General features: G+C 44.8%; 1 protein-coding gene across 1 annotated transcript in view; it reads left to right on the forward strand.

The window, feature by feature from the left end:
* HADH (hydroxyacyl-CoA dehydrogenase) overlaps positions 1-22,242 on the forward strand; it is a 45,596-nt gene that overhangs the window by 18,265 nt on the left and 5,089 nt on the right. The window contains exons 2-6 of the mRNA XM_077882252.1: positions 4,820-4,948; positions 7,794-7,951; positions 11,865-11,991; positions 15,364-15,453; positions 19,561-19,633. Coding sequence (XP_077738378.1) covers positions 4,820-4,948; positions 7,794-7,951; positions 11,865-11,991; positions 15,364-15,453; positions 19,561-19,633 — 577 coding nt within the window. The remainder of the gene's footprint in view (positions 1-4,819; positions 4,949-7,793; positions 7,952-11,864; positions 11,992-15,363; positions 15,454-19,560; positions 19,634-22,242) is intronic.

Below are 22,242 nucleotides of genomic sequence, written 5' to 3' on the forward strand. Positions count from 1 at the left end.
GTGCTGCTGGTCCAGAACCTACACTTTGAGAACTGTCCTAGAATCATAGGGTATTTCAGGTGTCTTTTGAGGCTTTAATGCTCACATGGCAGATGTCTTTTTTTGGATGGATGTTCTTGTTTATCCGGTCATTTTTGCTGTGAATATGACTATTCAGTCATGAATACATGTCATACATGAATATGAATGTGATTTGATAGAACTGAAGGCTGCTTCTGTATGTTATTAAACCACTTGTTAACCCTAACCATGGGATAGTGTACAAGTTACTGAACCTCTTTAAGCCCCAGTTTACCTCATCTACAAAATGGAATTGTGCTGCCATTTTCATAAGGACTGCGTAAGTGTATTAGGACTCCAGTTTGGGGAAGAACTGACATGTTATTTAAGAGGAATTTTTATAGATGTCACCAAATCCATAAGAGTTACTAAAGAAGGCATGGGGGAAGGAGAATACAAAAGTAAGCAATTTTTGTAAAATGCTATTATTATTGTATCTTGAAATCTGGTTGTCTCAGCAAATATGACAGCATTCCTTGTACTCCTCTAACTAGATTACAAGAAAATTTCTGGAGCCAGGCAGCCTTGGAATTTGAACTCTGGCTTCACAGCTTAACAGCTGAGTGATACTGGGCCAAGTGACTCAATCTTTCTAATTCCTTCTTTTACAAAACAGAGATGATGTCTGCTTCAACAGGGTTGTTGGACTGATCAGAAATAATGTTGGAAAATGCAAAGTATGTGCCTGGCACATAGTAAATGCTTGGTACATTGCATCTCTTCATTTTGCTGTATTTGGCCTTTTTGTTTTTTAAGGGCTTTTGTTCTTTCTGATAATTGTTGGTAGAGACTGTTAACTTCTGGAAGCTCTACCAGCTCTCAGGGATCTCATAGGAGAAATAAGACAGGTGCATTAATAATTTAGAAAGAAACGAGCTGGCCTTTATTAAGTGGCCTGTGGCTGTCTAGCCATGTTTAAGACTGCCTCAGCTTATTGAGACGATCAGAGTCGTGCAGCTTTTCAGGTCTGACCTAGAATTCATGGGGGCAAGGGATAGACTGCTTGCATCCTGAATCTATCTTAGTACTGAACAATTTGGACATACAGCGGTTGAGAGGAATGAATACCAACCCCATTTAGAGTAGATTAATACAGTCAAAGAACATTGGACTCATCATGTGGAAATTTTATTAAGCATCTAATATTGTTGGTTTTTTGGTTCATTTATTTAAAAAGTAAACATTGAAGTGCTGACTATGGGCCAGGCACTTAGAGTTGCAAAGACAAAGAGGGCTTGAAGTTGCCCTCAAGATACTGCTGACCTGGTGTCCTTAGGGTATGTGTGCAAGAAATGATTGCAAGGGACTGGAACCTCAGGGTGCGTTGCTCTATGCAGGTGGGTAGAATGAAAATGTTGCTATAACTTGCAATCACCTGAAGTTATGTTGTAATGTTAATTTGTTTCTACTCAAATTGTGACCTGCACTAAAGCTGCTTCATAAAATAGTAAATATTTCAAGGCGAATTTAATTTTCTTTTTTGCCTATATTTTCTTTATTCAGACCTAACTAACCATATCCACTTTGGGTTTAAATAAGAATGTCTTTTCTACCTATGTCTCTACTGTGAGATCATGACCTAAGCTTGAAATCAAGAGTTGTATGCTTAACTGACTGAGCTACCTAGGCAACCCTATTTTTTTACAGAATTGTAAATACATTGTCCTTTTGATTAGCTTGCTTTATTTTAAGAATACAGTATATAATATGTGAAGCACGAAAAATATGTGTTAATTGATTGTTAGTGGTAAGGCCTGTGGTCAACAGTAGTTAAGTTTTGAGGGAGTCCAAAGTTGTTTGTGGATTTTCAATAGTGCAGGGGGCGAGGCAGAAGGAGTCAGCACCCCTAACCCCAAGCTGTTCAGGTGTCAACTGTCTAAGGAAAGCATTGTGGCTTATCTGTTACATAACCAAAAATGCCCCATGACTCCCAACCAAACATGATATACTAACTTTGAAAGTGGGTTTTTGGAAAAAAGGTAATATCACCCCTCACTTGTCCCTCACACCCCACTTCTTTATGGCTATCTCTAACTCCTTGAGGAGCAAAAAAGCCTGGGTGATGCCTGCTGGAGGTAAAGAGGGGGAAAGTAGACCAGGACCTAAGCAGGTAGAAATCTGGGAATCCTTTCTGGCCTATTCAAAGGATGATCTAGGTCAGAGATGGAGAGGGACAAAGTAAAAATGACTTTGTGTCATTCCACAGGAACTCTCAGAGGAGCCAAAACAAAAATGGGAGATCCCTAAGCTGGCACTCTGCTCATTCCCACCTTGCAAGAAAGGTGCCCCATCAGTGGTCATCACACCTACCCTCAGCTGTTGCTCCCCAGGGGTGCCTGCCTCAAAGTAATTTACTTTCATCTCCAGCTGCATCTGGGATTTGAGATTTGTTGTCTTAGTTTCTGTGTCCGGATCCTCCACCAAATGCCCCCACTCCTCCAGGTTTGGGGAGTTAGTCACAGGACCCAGCATATCATTATACTCTTGGCTACAGTTTATTTCAGCAAAAGGATACAAAACAAAAACAACAGAGAGAACTGTGCAAGGGGCAAAGTCTGGAGGAAAGCAGGGGCAGGCTTCCAGAGTCCTCTCCCTGTGCAGTCACACAGGACACACTCGGTTCTTCCAGCAACAGGTTGTCATGGCACATGTGAAACCTCTTCCAGGGGTGCTCATCGGAGACCCAGGGCCCTGGGTTGTTACTGGGGCTGGTCACACAGGTACTCTCTGCCTGGCACATAGCAGAATTCCTGACCCCTAGAAGGAAAGCAGGTAGGTGTTCAGCAAAAACCGCAGAGCCTAAGCAGTTTCAGGTCCAGCGAGCCCTTCTTGTCAGGGAAGGATGGAAACTCTGCAAAGGCCCGGGGCCTTTCTAAAGATAACAGTCTTGGGCCTGTTGTGTCGCTTTTTCTGCAGAGTTTCTAAATTTTGCTCTTGCTTTTTTTCACTCTGAATTAATGAGGGGTTCAAATTTGTGCCACGTGAGTTGAGGTGTTGGCAAGATGAGCCTCAGTCTGCTGTTACTCTGGGAGAAAGCCTGCTCTGGATTGATGGGTGCTTTACGTGGGCCACGCTGCCTGCCTGCAGCCTGTGTTTCTGCCAGCCAGGCAAGTTCACTGGATGCCTCTGTCCTTTTATCAAAATGATTCTCGTTACCCAGCTGTGCTTAGCAGATCTTCCTGTCCTCGCGTGGTACTCTCTTGTCTTGGTTTCCAGGCAGGCTCTGGGGCACTGGCGGTATTGATTCTCCTGCCCACAGGTTCCACAGGCTCAGACTTGAAGCCTAGGTAGGAAGCTTTCTCAGGCTGAACCCAGAGGTGGTGGTGTAATTAGCTTCCACGTAAACCCCATCTTACCACTTTTACAAGTGTTCTTTGGAAGTCTTGGCTCAGGGGTTTGGACCTCTTTGCCTTTGAGTTTTATTCTTCTGTTACTTTTTTGTCTCTGGTTTTCAGTTTGGAATTCTGGTTGCCTGGTTTCAAAAATCTTGCATCACAACAGTGGTCTAGAACTGTTTCTTACTGTCATCTCTGCGTAGGTTCATTTCAGCCAACCTGCTTATCTCCTGTGTGCTGTTGATCAACAGTAATTTTAGAGCCTTGGTTCTGTGGGGGTCTTCTTGGACCCTGAGGGGCATCTCAATTGTGCTGGCATCCTGTATACTTATGTTTGTCGTAGGCCACGTCTGTCTTCTTACTTATGGCTTGAACTGAGTCTAATGCCTACCTGTAATGTAACCCAGTGACCTACTTTTAGCCACACTATGTATTCCACAGTCCTTGCCAAAGCTGTTGGCAAATTGTGATGAAAAAGGGATTGACTTGTCACTACATGTGGCTAAACTAAGCTGGCTTCAGGTGAACTTCAGGCACCTGCATTAAATGTACCCTCAGAATTTCAGCCAAGGTAGGTTGGGGAATTGCCCTTCTAAATTGGCTGATCACCAACAACCTATGTTCATGGGAGTTGTGTCACTAAATAGTCCTTGGAATCTTTTTTTAAAAATTAATTTATTTGAGAGTAATAAATAATAATATTTGCGCCAGTTAGTGCACACATGAGCAAGGGGAGAGGGAGAGGGAGAATCTCAGACTGACTCCACACAGAGCCTTACATGGCGGGCTTAGTCTCATGATCATGACCTGACCCAAAACCAAGAGTCCAATGCCTAACCGACTGAGTCCTGCAGGTGTCCTGGTCCTCGGAATCTTTTTGCCATCATCATTGAAGTCTTACCTATTACTGGTTTAGGGATTACAGAAGAGCTGAACTAAGCAGTCAAGCTGCACAGGATGCTCCAGTTTTAAGGAAAAAAGATGGTGGGTGGGGGATAGGTGCTCTCTGAATGGGCCGTTGAGCACTTGGAATATGGCTTGTGCAACCAAGGAACTGGATTTTTAATTTTATTCAATTTCCGTTAATTTAAATAGCCACATGTGGCTGGTGGCTCCCTTGTTGGACAGTTGGAGAGTAGTTCTAGTGTGACATTCAAAGCCTTGATTCAGATCCCAGCTCTGCTCCCTACCTGTTGTGTGATGATGGTGCACATACTTAACCTTATAAGGTGTTTTTGAGAATTTGTCTTCCGTGTAAAGGCTCTAGAGCAGTGCCTGGCGAATAGTGTTTGTTCAGTTGATGTTGGCTTATTATGTTTACTCGGTATTTTAAAGAGAATAGAGGCAGAGTTGGTATGAAATACAAAACTCTTTTTTTTTTTTTTTTTTAACTTTCATGTTTCCTTTTTCTTTCTTTACTCTAGGTTGCTGCAGCAACTGGCCACACAGTAGTGTTGGTGGACCAGACAGAGGACATACTGGCAAAATCTAAGAAGGGGATTGAGGAAAGCCTTAGGAGAGTGGCCAAGAAGAAGTTTGCAGAAAACCCCAAGGTAATTTTTTGTTTTATGTGACCTCAAGAGCAGTCCTCCAAACATAACACTCTTGGTGGCCTTTACTTGCTTTTTCAATTTGTTGAGTAAAGCTCATTTTCCCATAACTTTAGACCAGTATAAATAACATAATCCCTGAATGTTCTGTGAGGAACTGAGTACAAAACAGGAGAAGTAAATAACCATATTGTTGGGTAGGTTTTGAAGCAGGGAGAAGGTTTCTGCGGGTAGTAAACTCATTCTGTCCCCTGAGAATTTGGGATTGAAGATCACCTGTTTTGTCATACTGATAGAAGAGAGCAGAAGTAGGAAGAGAATTTTGGTACTTACACATTGAAAAGAGAATGATACAATAAACATTGCATTTAGATAGAAAATTCTGATTGCTTAGATAATATCTTACAGGCCTTCTAATGTAGTTACCAGAGAATACAGAGTGTCATTCTCACTCCCCACCAGCAGAGGGGGTATGAGAGCTTGAGGAATGTCTAGAAGGTGGGGAACTCTGGTTTACTGACCCTTTCTCATTGGACCTTCATGTTTAATTCGAAATACTGGGGAAATCAACCAGGTGAATTGTGGTTTACCTTTGCCACCTTGTTAAAGTTGCTTAAGATTGATCTCCTTACATTCACACTATTGTGCAGCCATCACCACTTTTTACGAAACTTTTTCATTTTTCTAAAGAGAAACCCTATACGCATTAAGCAGTAACTCCTCATTCCCTCCTCCTCCCAACCCCTGGTAACCTCAAATCTATTTTCTGTCTCTGAGTTTGCCTCTTGTAGGGACCTCATATAAGTGGACTCAAGCTATTTGTCCTTTTGTGACTGATTAATATCATTTGTTGTACTGTCTTCAGGGTTCATCCAGTTTATAGCATGCATCAGAACTTCATTCTTCTTCCTGCCTGAATAATATTCCATTGTATGTATCCAACCACATTTTGTTTAGCCATTCATCTGTCAGTGACACTTGGGTTCTCACCTTTTGGCCATTGTGAATAATGCTGCAGTGAGTGTTGATATACTGTCTGTCTACTCCTTCAGTTCTTTCTTGTATATACTAGAAGTAGAATTGCTGGGTCATATGACAGTCTTGTGTTTGGCTTTTTGAGGAACCACCAAACTGTCTTCCTTAGTGGCTAAACCATTTAACATTCCTACAAGTAGTGTATGAAGGTTCCTATTTCTCCACATCCTGGCCAACACTTGCTGTTTTCTTTCTTTCTTTTTTCTTTTCATAATAATAGCCCATCATCAGGGGTGACCTGGTATCTCACCGTAGTTTTGACTTGTATTTTCTTAATATGTAGTCATTGTTCAAAAATTAGAGGGGCAGGAGTGGAGTTAATTTTTACCCCCTCCTTCACAGGCACATTAACATCTCTGTCACCTGTCCCCCCATATTCTTAATGATAGGGGGACCTGAGGTAGGGCATGTTGTGATGAGGGTCCAGGCAGGTGAAATTTTTAAGAGCCCTGGGCTGTTGTTTAGAGTGGAGGACAGAGTGAGTCTTAACCCAGGTAATCTGCATTTTTCATTTGTTTGCAAACTTCTGCTGCTTTTCCCCTTTGGGCACAGGCCCTGAGGATAAAAAATAAATAAAAAATAGTGCCTATGCTCAAGATGCCCACCTCCTGACGAGTGACTCCTCAGGAGTGTCCTCTCTCGGTGTTTCTCATCTCTGGCCGGGGATGTGGGTGGAGGAGGGACGTGTGAGCTCCAGCTTGCTCTGGTTGACAAGCCCTATGCACTGGCGCTGCACCAACCAGCACAGCGGCTGCTAGCTACAAGTGGCTGTGGGGCGTGTGTTGTGGGGCTAGTCTGAATCAAGGTATGCTGTGCTTGCAAGGCAGACACCAGAATTCAGAGACTTGAGAGGAGAAAAGAATATAAAACATTTCAATGCTTTTTATATTGATTACATGCTAAAATTGTAATGCCTTAGATGGATTGGATTATATAAAATGAATTTTACCTGTTCAGTTTTCATAGCACAGCCAATAGAAAATCTAAACTGCCCTCTCATGTTACAGTATATTTCTGCTGAACAGCTCTAGGAGTTGTTTTATTCCATGATGGTTTTGTCTGCCTTTCCTGATGATGACCTTTTTGATGACCCAGGCACAGATTCCATTTGAGATAAAATGGCAGTTGATAGAGATGCTGTCTTTTGCCCTGAGGTCTATTTGTGGAAACCTAGGGTCACAGGTCAGATGGAGGTGGGACTGCGAGCTCTCTGTGAGCAGAGGCTGTGCCTGATGTGTTTTTGCAAGCCCCGTAGCTGGCCCGTGATGGGTGATTACTTCTTGCAAAATGACCCCGAAGTCCAGCGCTCTCACCCTCTCTTGCCCTTAACTCAGCTCTTGTCCGCCTGTAGTAGAGAAGAATAGTTAGCACCACTTCTCAGACTCAGTGGTGCTGTGAACTAAGCTTTTACTCTTTGCCGGAAGGTCACATCTCAGGACATATTTCCTGCAGCTGTGCATGGAGATGGCAGATAGATTGCAGGCCCAGACAGGTGCCTCAAGAGGACCCTGTAGTAACTGGAGCCGAGCTGACAGCGTGAAGGATTACGGCGCGTACACGGCAGAGAATTGTTAACCAGCATTTGGGATGTTCCCAGTTGATTCTTGCCCTCGTGTCTAGAAATATGTGAGATGCCATCGTCCCTAAGCAGATATGTAGGGAGTTTTATTTCTCAGAATTTCTGGGCACTCTGGGTTGCATGTGGGACATGTTCGCCTGTCCTCACCCTCCTCTCTCCTTCTGCCTTAGCAGCAGATCATGCACTGTTGTCTGGTGGGTCCAGTGAGTGCTCTCTTCTTCCTTCCACCGTTAGGCGGGCGATGAATTTGTGGAGAAGACCCTGAGCAGCATATCGACCAGCACGGACGCGGCATCTGTAGTCCATAGCACGGACCTGGTGGTGGAGGCCATCGTGGAGAATCTGAAGGCGAAAAACGAGCTCTTCAAGAGGCTGGACAAATTTGCCTCTGAGTATGTGACCCTTGGGTGTTCTTGCTGGGTCTGAGGACTCCATCCCTGGGCTTGGGCTTTCCTCCCGGGAGGGAGTCTTTTGACACCAAGCCCACTTCTCTTTCTGTTCCCCTAAAGCTGTTTTCAGAAGACCTGACACCATTTCCCCTGTTCTCCATCCACCCACTCCCAGACTGCTTCCCAAGGCTTGGGCCACCTTCATCTGATTCTTGTCCCCAAATGAAGGTGGAATTTCCCGCATTAAAGTGGAGGGTCCTCTCAGGGACAGTTTTCTGTCTCTTGCAATGTCTGGACCATGGGCTTTCCCAGGCCAGAGGATGAAGAGGCTTGGGCATGTCCTCAGATGTCTGCTGAGGAACCTGAGTAGTTTGAGTGGAACATACAGAGTGGTGCCATTGAAGGGAGTGCCTTCCTGTCTACACAAAGTTCCTTTGTTATCCTGTTTTGAGCTGTAGCTGGATTAAGTCAAAACACTTCGGAGCATTACAGGAGCATTGAGTTCCTTCCAGGCTTCCTGGCAAAAGCTGGGAGGGGAGAGTCAGCCCCACGTAGGTTAGGCCTACGGGTGCCTGGGACTCAGGACTGGCTGTGCCAATAAACAACAGCGAGTTTTTGGTCACAGAGTCCCAAGCCTTCCTTAGTATTTGACTTTGGGCTTTTGGCAGTTGTGACACCTGGCTGATTTATTCGTGCTCTCCTTGGGGCTTGGTTAGCCATTAGCCACACTTCACCCTTCTTGGTTAGAACTGAGTCAGAATAAGATTATATGACAGAAGTAATTCTTAGGCAGCCAGTGAGCAGTGAGCGGCTGAAGAGGGACACTTGCCTGCCAGCCTGCTGGAATGTCAGCCCTCATAGGTGTATGGCCTGGTGTCTGGAGAGAAGCCCTGTCCCTGACAAAAGAAGAGACCCGTCTGTCACCTGTATGTCACTCTGCTGATGACTGTGCTTATGCTCTTTATGTTGACATTTAGGGACTGCAGAAACAGAAAACTCTTTGGTACGGATATTGGCTCCCCAGTGAGCAGGGAGCCCTCAGAAATAATAAGAGCACCCTCCACCCCAGGAGAGGTTTAGTCAAGTAAATTGGCCTTTATTAAAATGTTGGTCATTCCTTAGTGACAGTAGCAGGTCTGACTGCCCTCGTGTCAGTGTGAGTAATGCAAGGACTGTTAGGGGAAAGTCAGATGGCCTGGGGCCATGTCCCCACCTCTTCCCTCTCTGTCTTTAGTCATGAAGCCTTTCTGGCCCTCAGTTTTTTTTTTCCCTCTAATTGGAATGAGCACTTAGGAGTGAATAATTTCCAAGACCTTCCCAGCTCTAACTCTCTCAAGACTAGTTCCCCTAGCGATCTCTGCAGAATAGGGGTAGCGGTATCTATTTACATAGTTGTTTAGGATGTTAATTTAATTTGGCCATTTCCTGAGGGCCTCCTGTGTGTCAGGTACTGTACTAGGCACTTTCAGGCAGGCTTATGTCACACAGATGTGACACGGGAAAGGGCACACCATAGATGTGACCTTGCTTCTGGCCATCAGCTGTCCCTTCTCTACACTCTTGTGTTCATTTTAGACCACCACCTTTATTGCACACCTACTAAGTTTTGTGTTTCATTTGTTTAAGTAGCTCCATTGAGATACCCTTGACTGTTACGTTCTGTAGTGACTCCTGCAACAAGAGAGGAGCGTACGTGCTAGTGGCCATGTTTCTGACGGCAGCCCTGACACCCTGGAAAGGAACACAACTCTCCTAGCTGCAGTCTGAGGAAGGCACACAAAGAGCTTGGCCCAGGTCCACAGTGAGCGCCAGCTGGGTCCTGTCCTTCTCTCCTGTCTGCCACACTCCCTGCCAGCCTCGCTTGAGTTCTCCACACTAAGGCTTGGGGGCGTTGCTGATGATCACTATGTTTGTGCTGTCAATTGTCTGTTAGTACATTGAAGAAAGTAGTGTTTTGGGTACCTGAGTGTCAGAAAGGGAAGAACCAAAGACTGTCCAAGGGTCCAGTGTTCCAAGGAAAACGTGTGAATGTACTTTTTCATGGAAGATAAGGCAACCTAGTAAGTTTAATATGTCACAACAAACATTGTGTTTGTGTGGGAAGAAGGCAGTGCGAGAGCTGTTGGGTGCAGAGCCAGCCCAGCTGACTGGAAGAGGGGGAGGTCGAGGTCTGTGAGGAGCATCTTTCCCCTTCTGCTAACATGTATACTGGGAGTACCTTGGACTGGAGACGCTCGGGACTGGGCTTTGATGTCCTTTAATGAAATGTGCTTTCCAGTGTGCCGGCATATCTCCTTTCGGCATGCAAGTCACCCTTCAGTTGTCCTATTAAAAGGTACCACATTATGAGTGTAACAGCCCCTGCCAGCACAGCCTTGGGGCGGCCCCATGGCCCTGCTGCTGTGGTCTGTGGTGTGCATCCGAACAGGGCTTATGTCATCCTCACTTGTGTTTCTTCTCCCACTCACCCCTGACATCAGGCAGATTGTAATATTGCCTTTTGGGTAAGCTAGAACCCCCAAATCTGGTCAGTAAGGGACCACTCCCCTTCCTGCACTGATCCGGCCAGTATGGTTCTAATTAGCATTAGGCTGTTTTATGTATGCGAACCCACAAGGTGGCGCTATAGGAAAGCCTAGAAGTCTTGCTTGTCTTTGTGCCTGTAATGCCTTTGGCACCCCGCTTTCCTGTGCTCTTTAAAAATTGAATTTGTTTTCAGTCAATACAGATTTTGAAAAATAAATATTATGTACACAAAAAAAGATGGTACTTCTTTTTTAAGGAGATTCCTTCCTTCTTTCCTCTTTCTTTCTTTCTCTTTCTTTCTTTCTTTCTTTCTCTCTCTCTCTCTTTCTCTCTCTCTTTCTTTCTTTCTTTCTTTCTTTCTTTCTTTCTTTCTTTCTTTCTTTCTTTCTTTCTTTCTTTCTTTCTTTCTTTCTTTCTTTCTTTCTTTCTTTCTTTCTCTTTTTGAGAGAGTGAATAGGGTGGGGAGCAACAGACAGGGAGAGAAAGAATCTTAACTTGGATGTGGGGCTCCATTGCAGGACCCTGAGATCATGATCGGAGCCGAAATCAAGAGTTGGATGCTCAACCAACTGAGCCACCCAGGCACCCCTGCTTTTTTGGGATATCTTATAAGCAGACTATCTTGAACTATCAAGATACCATGTACATGTATCCTTCCTTCCCCAGGTCTACCTGTGCAACCTTGAAACTGTTTCTGGACCATGTTGGCTTTCTTCTGTCTTCAGTTTAATTCCCATTTAGTGAAAATTAAGGCTTTTCACTTGAGGGGAAAAGATCTTAATGACTTAGGTCTCTTGTTAACTTTGAGGGTCTGTGGTGCATCCTTTCCTTCATTAATCCGTGCTCATTTAGGGTTTCATTTCGTGACTGAGATTGACTAAGTAGCAGCCTCCGTTTTCCCCCACATACCATGAAAATCAACTAATAAAAGTGGAGAAATGTTGCTCCTGAAAATAAATGAAAGACTGGTAGGATTAAATATGCCTTTGAAACAGGTGAGTTTAAATTACCTAATTTAAAATTTCAAACTTTATTTTATTTTTTAAGGATTTTATTTATTTATTCATAGAGAGAGAGAGAGGGGCAGAGACACAGGCAGAAAGAGAAGCAGGCTCCATGCAGGGAGCCTGATCTGGGACTCGATCCTGGGTCTCTGGGATCATGCCCTGGGCTGAAGGCGGTGCTAAACCACTGAGCCACCCAGGCTGCCCCAAATTTCAAACTTTAAATGAAACTAGTCACTTGATTTCAGCTCTTGTGTGAAGATCTCTTTTCCCTCACTTCCTCTAGGAGTCAAGACGACAGATCTGGATGCTAGACCATGGCCTTGTGCATCGCATCCAGAGTAGTCCTGTTTGTTTCCATGAATTCACCATCTTTCTCTCCACAGACACACCATCTTTGCCAGCAACACTTCCTCTCTGCAGATCACCAACATAGCCAATGCCACCACAAGACAGGACCGATTCGCCGGACTCCATTTCTTCAACCCAGTGCCCTTGATGAAGCTTGTGGAGGTCAGCGGGTGTTGCGTGTGCCTGCTTGCCCTGCCAACTTTCCCAGTCCTGCTCCCTGAGTCATACCCTTTGTGCTGGGGATTGCTTTGGGTGGATTTTAACAGGAGGGTGGAAGGTTGTCTTTGGGCTAGCATTTCTCAGGCCACAGCATTTCTCTGTCCTTTGAGAGCCAGAAGAAAGCCCTGAGATCTAGGAAGGCCTTTGTACTTTGTCTCTTCACAGCCCAGTGGTCTGACCAGTGATGTCCAGGAGGGCTGCTAACTTTGTGGAATGTCATTTATGTATTTGTGCCGTATGTGATGGGCAGTGCAGAGAAGAGGCACCTGAGTAGGAAGACAGCAGTACAGACCACTGGCTGATGAGACCACAGAGGGCAGAGCCACACGTTTATACTGTCTCAGTGAGGTCAGTTTGCTCTAGGCTGTAAGTGGAGTTTTATCAGCCTGGTTTTACATAGGAGCCACTGTACCCCCTTGTCCAGCATTGCTGGGTTGATTTCTGGCTCAGGTCACAGGGCCTTAGTATTTATTGTCCCCAGATGAGGCACATCTCCCTTGTGTTCTGATCCCAACTATTAAAGCGGCTCCCTATAGCCTGAACCTCCTGAGCGCAGACCCTTGAGACGGAGGGGAGTGGGCTCCCAGTGATCTTTGGGTTGCTTCTGCTTGCTTGGAGACTTGGGTACAGGGAGAGGAGTCACATAGACAATTTGCACCTGAAATGTGGCAACTTGCCTTTTACACGGGGCTAATTACAGGGCCTGAGGAGCAGCTGCTATTAAAGTAGCATTTATTCTGGGGTTGAAGAGTTACTGCCGTGCGAAGTGTGGGGGATGTGGAGCCAAGCAGACCTCCGGGGATTGGCCAGGACTCCCTGGGAGAGTCCCAGGGTTTGCTTTCTCCACTGGTGCCTTCTCCTGCCAGCCTTTTCCATCCTTCATCTCACACGCCCTCGGCACCTCCCCCTCCCATAAGCATTCGCTCCACTTTAATTATGACTGCATTTCCTTAGTTTCCTTTCAAAGACGGCTCTGACCTGCGATAGGAATTTATTTATTCTGCTAACATTGCTCTTCAGCCTCTTCCAATGTTCTCTCCCTTCCTAAGGATGTTTTTGAAGAAGTTGAGGAATGAAGAGGGGGTGGTGGTGCAAGGAATAAAAAAAAACTGCATTTATCCTTAAGCAGAAAAGAGTAAAGAAGTGGAATGGAATTTTCAACATTTCAGTGCTTGAGGACTAGTCACTTTCCTTAGTTACTGTGTCAGGTACCAGTATTTTGGAGATAAAGACACATTGTATAGATTCACTTCAAACTCTAATGTTGTTTTCAACTGTGTTTATCTAATATCTTATGTTTTTGGAAATGTAGCATGTTGGTTAACAGCTAATGCTTAGCAAATTTACTATTCTGTAGAAAATGTTTTTTTAAAGATTTATTTATTTATTCATGAGAGACACAGAGAGAGGCAGAGACATAGGCAGAGGGAGAAGCAGGCTCCCTGGGGAGCCTGATGTGGGACTGGATCCTTGGATCTGGGATCACGCCCTGAGCCAAAGGCAGACGCTCAACCACTGAGTCACCCAGGCGTCCCTAGAAAATGTTTTCTAAAAAAAGTGCTCTTTATTCAGTTTTTATTTTTAGGTGTTCACATATGTGTCGCTGGTGGTGAGCACAAAAATAAATCGTATCCTAAATTGAGCAGCTCTCCTTACTAGGACAAGACACACACATATGTGTAGATGTATTTTTTCAGACTATATTGGAACTATAAACAGAGTATCGGTAGTATGTTGCTGTTTGTTAAATGGATGAATAAATATGCATCCTTCTGTTTAAAAAATCTTTACTGCTGACTCCTTTAAATCAACAAATTATACTTGAAACTTTATAATTAGCAGCCTTTGTTCTAGTTTAACCTGTGGGGTTCTATTGGAGACCTTTTTATACTTCCTTTTGGATAACTCTTGGACTGCTGTTTGATTTATGGTGTTTGCAGAGTAGTTTCTGGTCTATCTCATCCCATTCCTCATCCCCATGTTTGTGGTGCCTTTTTCTGTGCTGCTCATTCACTTCCCTTAGTGTCATAACATACCGCACACCCGGAATTGTGATCACATTAAAAGATGGATGGTAATAGTTCTCTTCATTTATATAGCACCTTTCATCCTGCACAGACACTACTAGCTTATTAAGCCACACAGACCTCTTACAAGGTGGAGGATATATCAAGTATCATTATTCCTGTTTCATAGTAGAGAGTGAGGCACAGGGGTTGATTGAGTTGTCTAATCTCATATGAAGGGTCTAATGGGAAAGCCAAGCCAGTTTGCTTTGACTCTCATTGAAGTTCCTTAACTGGCATTTAAGTTATAGATACACTTAAGTTCAAATTCACCTGGGTCTCTATTTACCAAAATCTAGTTCTTGACCGCTGAATTTTCTAAATGTGTCCTGGGGGCTGACTGCCAGGTGGGGGTGGGGTTGGGGGAGATGACCTCCTGGAGTGCCAGTGGGCCACTATGGGAGAGCGGGGAGCAGCTGTACTCTTGCCTGCATGCTTGCACCTCATGGGTCCAGAGGGCTGCCAGGAGCCTTCCCTAGGTGCCTGGCAGGTGTGCTGGAAATGAAAACCTTCTTCTGTGGGATAAGCCTGTTCTGATGCAAAGGGAGCTGGTGGGCTCTAGGGCATCTGTGTGGGAGAGGGTGGAGTATGGGAGGGATACTCATCAAAATGTCCAGAAGACCTGTGACTTGGGGAAATCACTCTGTTTTCCTGGGATACATTCTCCTCATCTAGACTAGGGGAAGCTGGCACTCCAGGCAGAGTACTTGAAGGGGTGTTGTCACAGTCAGTAGACATCCAGTTACTTCCATGAAATAAATTAACAATACCAAGTAAAGCAGTAAGAAAAGACAGCATTTACCGAGCACTGTACACCTCCTAGGAGCTGCACTTAATGCTTTACCTCCTAATCTAATTCGACTGTGTCCCCTCACCTCGGTTCTTTGAGGTGGAGGGAGTGAATTCAGTGTCATTTCAATTTCAAGAACCGTGCCCAGGATCACTGTGCCAGTAAGTGGTGTGATGGATATTTGAACCCCAGTCTGTCTCGGGGACAAGGTCTATAAAACTCTCTTCCACACATACACGTTTATTTTTTAAGCCTTGATCTTATACATTTTGTAGTACCTCACTGTCTTAAAGTGGACATTTTGGTCAGCTCTTTGTTTCTGGCTTGAGATCCTTGTATTCTGAAACAGATGATTTTTGCCACCTTCTGTGTAGACACTTTCACATCAGTGTTTTCTTGAATCGTTGTGTTGCTGTTGTTTGCTAATTCTGGTCATAATTCTCTGCTTTGCATTTCCAGGTCATTAAAACACCAATGACCAGCCAGAAGACTTATGAATCTCTGATAGACTTCACCAAAGTCCTGGGAAAGCATCCTGTTTCTTGTAAGGTAGAGTATAAGTACCTCTGGAAGGGGGTGGTTTTCCTTAGAACCGACTTATCTGGGGTAGAATTCTTCCATAGGAAGATGTGAAAGATGGGGCACCCTCACCTCAGGCCTGTCTGGGGGCTGTAAAGAGCAAACTGTGCTTCTTTTTTAGTTTGCCAGCAGGGGAGCCATACCCTAAGCCTCTCCCAGGGCTATCAGGTTGGTAGTTCGAATTCTGAATAGAGCCAGAGCTTCAGCTGAGTAGAAAACTCTCTGGATCTTGCTTTTGTCTGTTGATGGGCTGCTGTGTTTCCCTAAGTGGTTTTTGTTACACCATTGGCTTCAGCCTCTGCTGGACCTGGGGGAGCCAAGGAGTCTTTGCGTCGGCACAGTGCGGTGGACACAGCATTACAAACTGAACACCAGTGCCTCACTTTGGGAAAGAGCACAACAGGTGGTTAGGGAAATGAGAGAGACAGGAAGAGCCCGCTCCCCCAGGTAGGATTAATGAAGCGGTTTCTCAGGGAGTGTGGCATTGAGGTTTGGTTTTGTTTTTCATTAAGAAGCATAGCCGAGTGGGAAGCATGCCTCCAGGCTTTTTTCCCTCTTGGCAATACTCAGTTGTTATATGGGAAATGACCCCAGCTGCAGTCTCCTACTTTGTAGATCCCCTTCGGTCTCCATTTGTTGTTAGTTCCTCTTTAGTCCTCCCAAAAGTTAAGCACTGCACTTCTGCATGACTTGGTAATCTTCCTAAATGGGCAGTTGTGACGTGCCGTGCCGTTAACAGATTTTTATAAGTAGGCATCTACTTTTGTGACCACAATCTTTTTCAGTAGTTGTGGTTCTTCTTACAGTATGCTTTTGCTTTCTAAAATATTCTCCAGATTGAACTCACAGTATTGTAGTAACCTACAGAACCTACAGAAACTCCTGTTGTTCAGGAACATCTGAGTAAGTCATCTGTTGGTGCGGACTCCATAGCTTGAGAGAGCAGACTCCTGTGCCAACCCCCCCCCCCCCTCCAGGAGTGTAGCATTGTTAAGGAGTCTCATTTTTTAACCCTCCCTCCCTCCCTCCCTTCCTTCCTTCCTTCCTTCCTTCCTTCCTTCCTTCCTTCCTTCCTTCCTTCCTTTCTTTCTTTTTCTTTCCTTCCTTTCCTTCCTTTCCTTCTTTCTTTCTCTTTCTTTCTTTTCTTTTCTTTTCTTTTCTTTTCTTTTCTTTTCTTTTCTTTTCTTTCCTTTCCTTTCCTTTTCTTTTCTTTTCTTTTCTTTTCTTTTCTTTTCTTTTCTTTTCTTTTCTTTTCTTTTCTTTCTTTCTTTCTTTCTTTCTTTCTTTCTTTCTTTCTTTCTTTCTTTCGTGGTTTTAAATTGTCTGCACTTAAACAAAATTCACATCAATAACCAGATGTTGTTTCTTACTGATTTTTGCTTTGTTAGTGGTGGAAAGTAGTTATGGTGTAAGAAAGAACATCAGGGGATCCCTGGGTGGCGCAGCGGTTTAGTGCCTGCCTTTGGCCCAGGGCGCGATCCTGGAGATTCGGGATCGAATCCCACATCGGGCTCCCAGTGCATGGAGCCTGCTTCTCCCTCTGGCTGTGTCTCTGCCTCTCTCTCTCACTGTGTGACTATCATAAGTAAATAAAAATTAAAAATAAATAAATAAATAAATAAAAAAGAAGTATGCTTCTTTAAAAAAAAAAAAGAACATCAGTGTGTAGCAAATCAGAAGCTATATAAGAAGGTGAAAAGTGCAGGGACAGGCAATGATTATCTTTAGCAGCACAGTCATTAACTCATGGAGGGTGATGATCCATTCTTTGATTGGAGTGGCCCCGGGAGGTGCTGGGAGGGGAACTCTGATCTCATAAAATGGCCTGGTTACATCATTTCAGACTCTTTCCTGGGTGATACCTTAAAGCTTTTGGGTCAGTTATGCAGGTTCTCGATGAAGAGCCCAAATATAAGGCAACCACAAAGAACAAGGATCAGCATACTTTCCTGTAGAGCACCAGATAGTAATGTTTAAGTATCCACAGCCTCAGTTGTACCTACTCAGGTCTGCTGTTGGGGGAGGGGGCACCATAGCCCCCTCGCATTGGGGGTGCATGGCTGCGCTGCGGTGGAACTGTACAGAAGCCGGCTGGGGCCTGGATCTGGCTTAGAGGATCACAGTGGACCAACGCTCAACATAGCAGAATGACATTGATGTGCCCAGAATGTGTCTTTCTTCATAGACTTCTTGAGAGCGCAGTATAAAAAGGGTGAGATCATGGACTCTGGAGCCAGTGTAACTGGGATCAAATCTAAACATCTGTTAGCTGTGTGTTCTTGGGCAAGTTACTTAACCTATTTGTGCCTTAGTGTCCTCTCCACCATGTAAAGGTAATAATAGGCTGGCCTCATAGGGTTATCATAGGAGTAAATGGATTAATACTTGTAAAGTACATAGAACAATGCTTGGCACATAGTGCAGTAAATAAAATATATTTAATAAATGAATATAAAATGTACATAAAATGAAATTGCTTTATTGAGAGACTGTGTCTCTCTACGATTTACATACCAGTATCTTGAGAACATATGTGTGTCTGAATCGTCAATGGCATTGAATATTAGTAATGGGGGAAAAAAACTTTTGCCAGTCATCTTCTTGGCAAAATGCTATTTTATTCTAATGAGTGTACTACTTTGATTACTAGTGAGTTTGAATATTTTGTGAGCTTTAGCACTTTTTCGTTCCTGAGTTCTGTGACCTCTTTATGTGGATGATATTAATTGTATCATGTGTAATTGTGTATCATGATTGGGGCAGACGTTTTCCCTAGAGTACTTTCTGACTTCTAACCTTGTATCTGTGTGCTTCACGTACCCTGTCCTGAGTTTCTTCCATAAACTTTCTGAAGTTGAGAAGCACTTTTGCCCTAGTTATAAAGTCAGCATCATTTCATTAATATAGTTGTGGTTAAGCTGATAAAGCTGTTTTGCTCCTCTCTATGGGAGATAGGAGTAGGACAAGATCTCTGTTGGTCCAGAGTCAAAGGAGGTACAAAACCTGTGGCTGTTACTGCCACGTTCACACAGCATGCGGTCAGGTTAGCTCTAAGAGTAGTGTGTGAGGTAGGCCTTCTTTATTAATTATGTTTATGGAGTGCCTAGTGTGTGCTAGAAAGGGAACACAGGCTCAGGGCTAGAATGAGGATTTCTGCCTGCAGGAACATCACAGCCTTTGGTTAAAATTTACACCATTTACTTAGTGGAAATCAGTTTCACATAAATACCACCACAAAAATTACCAGCCTAGCCTGCCCCACAGATGCCCTCCAAAAAAACAGTAGGTAGACTCCAAATCCCACAGCGAGCCTCCAGGAGAGATGATTAAGCATGTTAATGAGGAGGAAATCAATGAAAGGGGTGTGTAGTACAAGGGGGTCATCCAGGATAGAGAGGCTGAGGTGCCTTGCCATGGAAGGCCCAAGGTTCGTCAGGGCATTTCCTTGTCCTCCCTGGTACCATCCCTGGTGCAACCTCCTTGTGCTGTGTGCTAGAGCATGAGAAAATCCCAGGTAGCCCAAAAATGGCTCCAGGAAGCTCGAGAATTGGTGCTCCTGTGAAGATTATTATTCAAGATGGAGTACACTTTTTCTAGATTCCTGAAAGTGATGCAGGAGAGGAAAGGACTACCATTTGAATGTAGGGCACAGCATGTTGTGTGTTTTCTGATTTATCTTCACAATTTGTGGAAATTATTACTCCCATTTCACAAATGATGAAACTGATTTCAGAATGTCACAGTGTCAGAAACTATTAGAATTTAAGCCCAGACTGCTTGCCATCACCGCTGTGTTCTTTCCAGGGACCTCTCTGCCTCGATCTGCCTTTATTTCAGGACTCCTACAGTGGAGGCATCTAGGTTTGAGTTTTAAATTTTTTTTAAGTATTACAATTGTTGGATAAATTGTCCTGTATTATAGAAGTAGAGCTGTGCTGGTACTTCAAAAGAAGTCTTGAAAATGTAGAGCTTGATAAGTGTGGGTAATATGATGCAGAGTAAGAATGGCAGTCTGGTGACTTCACAAAAGAAAAAGTTCAGTGAAAATTCATTTGTCTCTTCTCTCTCCTAAAACAGGACACTCCTGGGTTCATTGTGAACCGTCTCCTGATACCATACCTCATGGAAGCAATCAGGCTGTATGAACGAGGTAGCTGTCTGGACCCGGGCCGGGAGCGGCAGGTCTTAGCTCTTGGCATGCTCACTGTCCTCGAGCAGGCCCTGTATTAATGACTAGCCCATGCTTAGTGTGGAGGGAACCTGTTTTTTCAGCTTTGTGAATCAACCTCATCCTGGACCCCGGAACCTTTGTCCTTGTGTTCCCCAGTCCCCCAGGGTTCCCTGCGAGGCCTCTGAGCCTCTGAGATGTAGCTCTGGAATGTGCCCCCCACTTTCACACACACCCCCATTACATGCGATTGCTCAGCCAGAGCAATTGCATAACCAGCCCGGATTTATATACTAAATCTCTGCTTTTGATTAAAAAGTTTCTTGTTTAAAATAATGTAAGTCACTAGACTGAGGGACCTTTAAATTTCCTTAAAGTTCTAAAATTTTGCTGTGACAGGTGATGGGAAGTGAGTGACAAGGCTGATGGTGACAGTGATTTCCCCATCCTTACTAAATGATGCCGATGCATTTTTTTTTTTTTAACCTTAAGAATGATCTCAGATGCTTTTTTTGATACTTGTTGATTTTACAAAGAATGATTTCCCCTGTTGTAGAAATATAAAACTTGGGATGTGGTCCAAGGTTATAAAATGGCATGCATCCTCCTGCCTACCTTCCCTACCACATTTCTGGAAAGGTAACTATCATGTCTGCTTCAAAGGCAAATAGGCTTTAATAGGACTGGATAAAAAGCAAGTGTAATTGTTTTCAATTACTTCATTCACAAATGCTCGGCTCCTGAGAATGTCATTTTTGAAACAAAATATTTACACCAGTTCTTCCAGAGAGATGAAAGCACATTTGCTTCCTCAAAATCTGCTTTAAATATTAAAACTTTTCTGTTTTATGGAAGCATTTGCCACACTTGTGTTCCAAGATCAAACCAGCACTTCTGTGTTTATCTATCAACAAATATGCCTAATTACACCTCAAAGAATGCGTGAAGCATTTTACCCTACTTTGAACGGCAGGGTTTTTTTTTTTTTAATGTAATGTTTCAGAATGTAGCATGTGGGTAATCCACCTCTTAATGTTTTTTTTTCTCACTGAAACATACTGTCACTTTGATATATTCTCAGATGTACCTTGTATCTGTGAGTTGAAAGGCACTTTCTTGTCCTCTCCTCCCCTCCCACTGGCAGTGGTCCCTTTGACCCTCCATCATGTGCCCTGCCTCCCAGGGGACCGTGTTCTTAGACCGCCCTTGGTGCTGCCCTGGACAGCACACCACTGCTCACCCCTCTGCCTCTTGCCCCATGGCTTCTCAGGGCCTGGGAGCTGGAGCATCTGCTATGGGAGCAGCTGGGGTGTCCAGGGTGTGGGTGCTGTTGCCCTGCAGACACACCATGGTCTGGACTCCATATGTCATACCTTGGGCTTCTTACCGTGTCCCTTTGCCACATCACTGCGGCCCCCAGTCTGGCCCACTGAGGGGGTGCTTCGATGTACACTCACCCGCAGGTCTCCATGTGCCTGCTCTGAGCAGCTGGCTGAACTGCATCAGTTCTGCTTTGAAATTCGAAGCTCTTCTGGATTCTTCCTCTCTTGCCTGCCATGTCTGTTTGTTCATTTGTCATGTTGTCCAGGACAGTGGGGAGACACTTTGTACTGTCCCTACCCCCACACAGCTTGGGGAGTCTTGGGGTCCAGCAGCAGAGTCGTGCAATGAAGATACTCTGTGACTTTGGTTTTTTCCCCCAGCCTTTCCCAGACTTCTGCGGGGAGAACTTCTCCGTACAACACCATCTTGGTCAGTGTGGGCTTCTGTAACTCAAGTACCATAGACTGGGTGGCATATAAACAACAGTTATTTTTTACAGTTCCAAAGGCTGCAAGTCCAAGGCCAGGGTGCCAGATGGTGGGATTCTGGTGAGGGCCTCTGCTGGGATGCACACCACTGACTTCTCGTCATATTTTCACGGGACGGGGAGCAGAGAGGGAACAAGCTCTCCTGACTTTTTGAAGGGCTCTCGTTGCCTCATGGGGCTCCACCCGCATGATCTCATCTAACCCCCATCACCTCCCAAAGGCCTACCCCTGTTACTACATGTTGGGGGTAGGGTTTTAACGTGAATTCCGGGGGCACATAACACTGTCAGCCTGGGAGGTGTGTGCTATATGTATTGCTTAGCGAAGTGCTGCTCTGAGTGGGGGAGGCCCATCAGGAGAATGTGTTGGCATCAGAGCAGAGTCACCTCTGTCATCACCACTCACACCCCCCGGGCAACTGAGCAGCTCTTAGAATGCTGGGGCCCGCACCAGTGCTGTTCACCAGAGCCACGGGGCATCTGGTGGCGCTTCAGCTCCCCCTCGCCACTGCTCTCTGATGCTTTCAGCCTCATGGCTTCTTCCTCCTTGGACCTGCCTTCTGTCCTCATTCAGTGTGGCTTGCATTTGTTTGCTGTTAAACTGAGGCCTGGCTGGTGCAGTTGGTCACCCTTGTCCCTTTGAGGGCTCTCTCCAGATCGTTGAGCAGGCTGGCACCCAGTAGCCACTTGCCCCCTGTCAGATGCCCACTCCCAACAGGTCCCACTCCCCACGCTGGTGGGGCCAGATGGTTAGCTCTTCGGAGAGGGCGAGGCTGGTTGC

This window comes from Canis aureus, chromosome 33 (assembly GCF_053574225.1).
Source record: "Canis aureus isolate CA01 chromosome 33, VMU_Caureus_v.1.0, whole genome shotgun sequence".
In the NCBI taxonomy this organism is placed as follows: domain Eukaryota; kingdom Metazoa; phylum Chordata; class Mammalia; order Carnivora; family Canidae; genus Canis; species Canis aureus.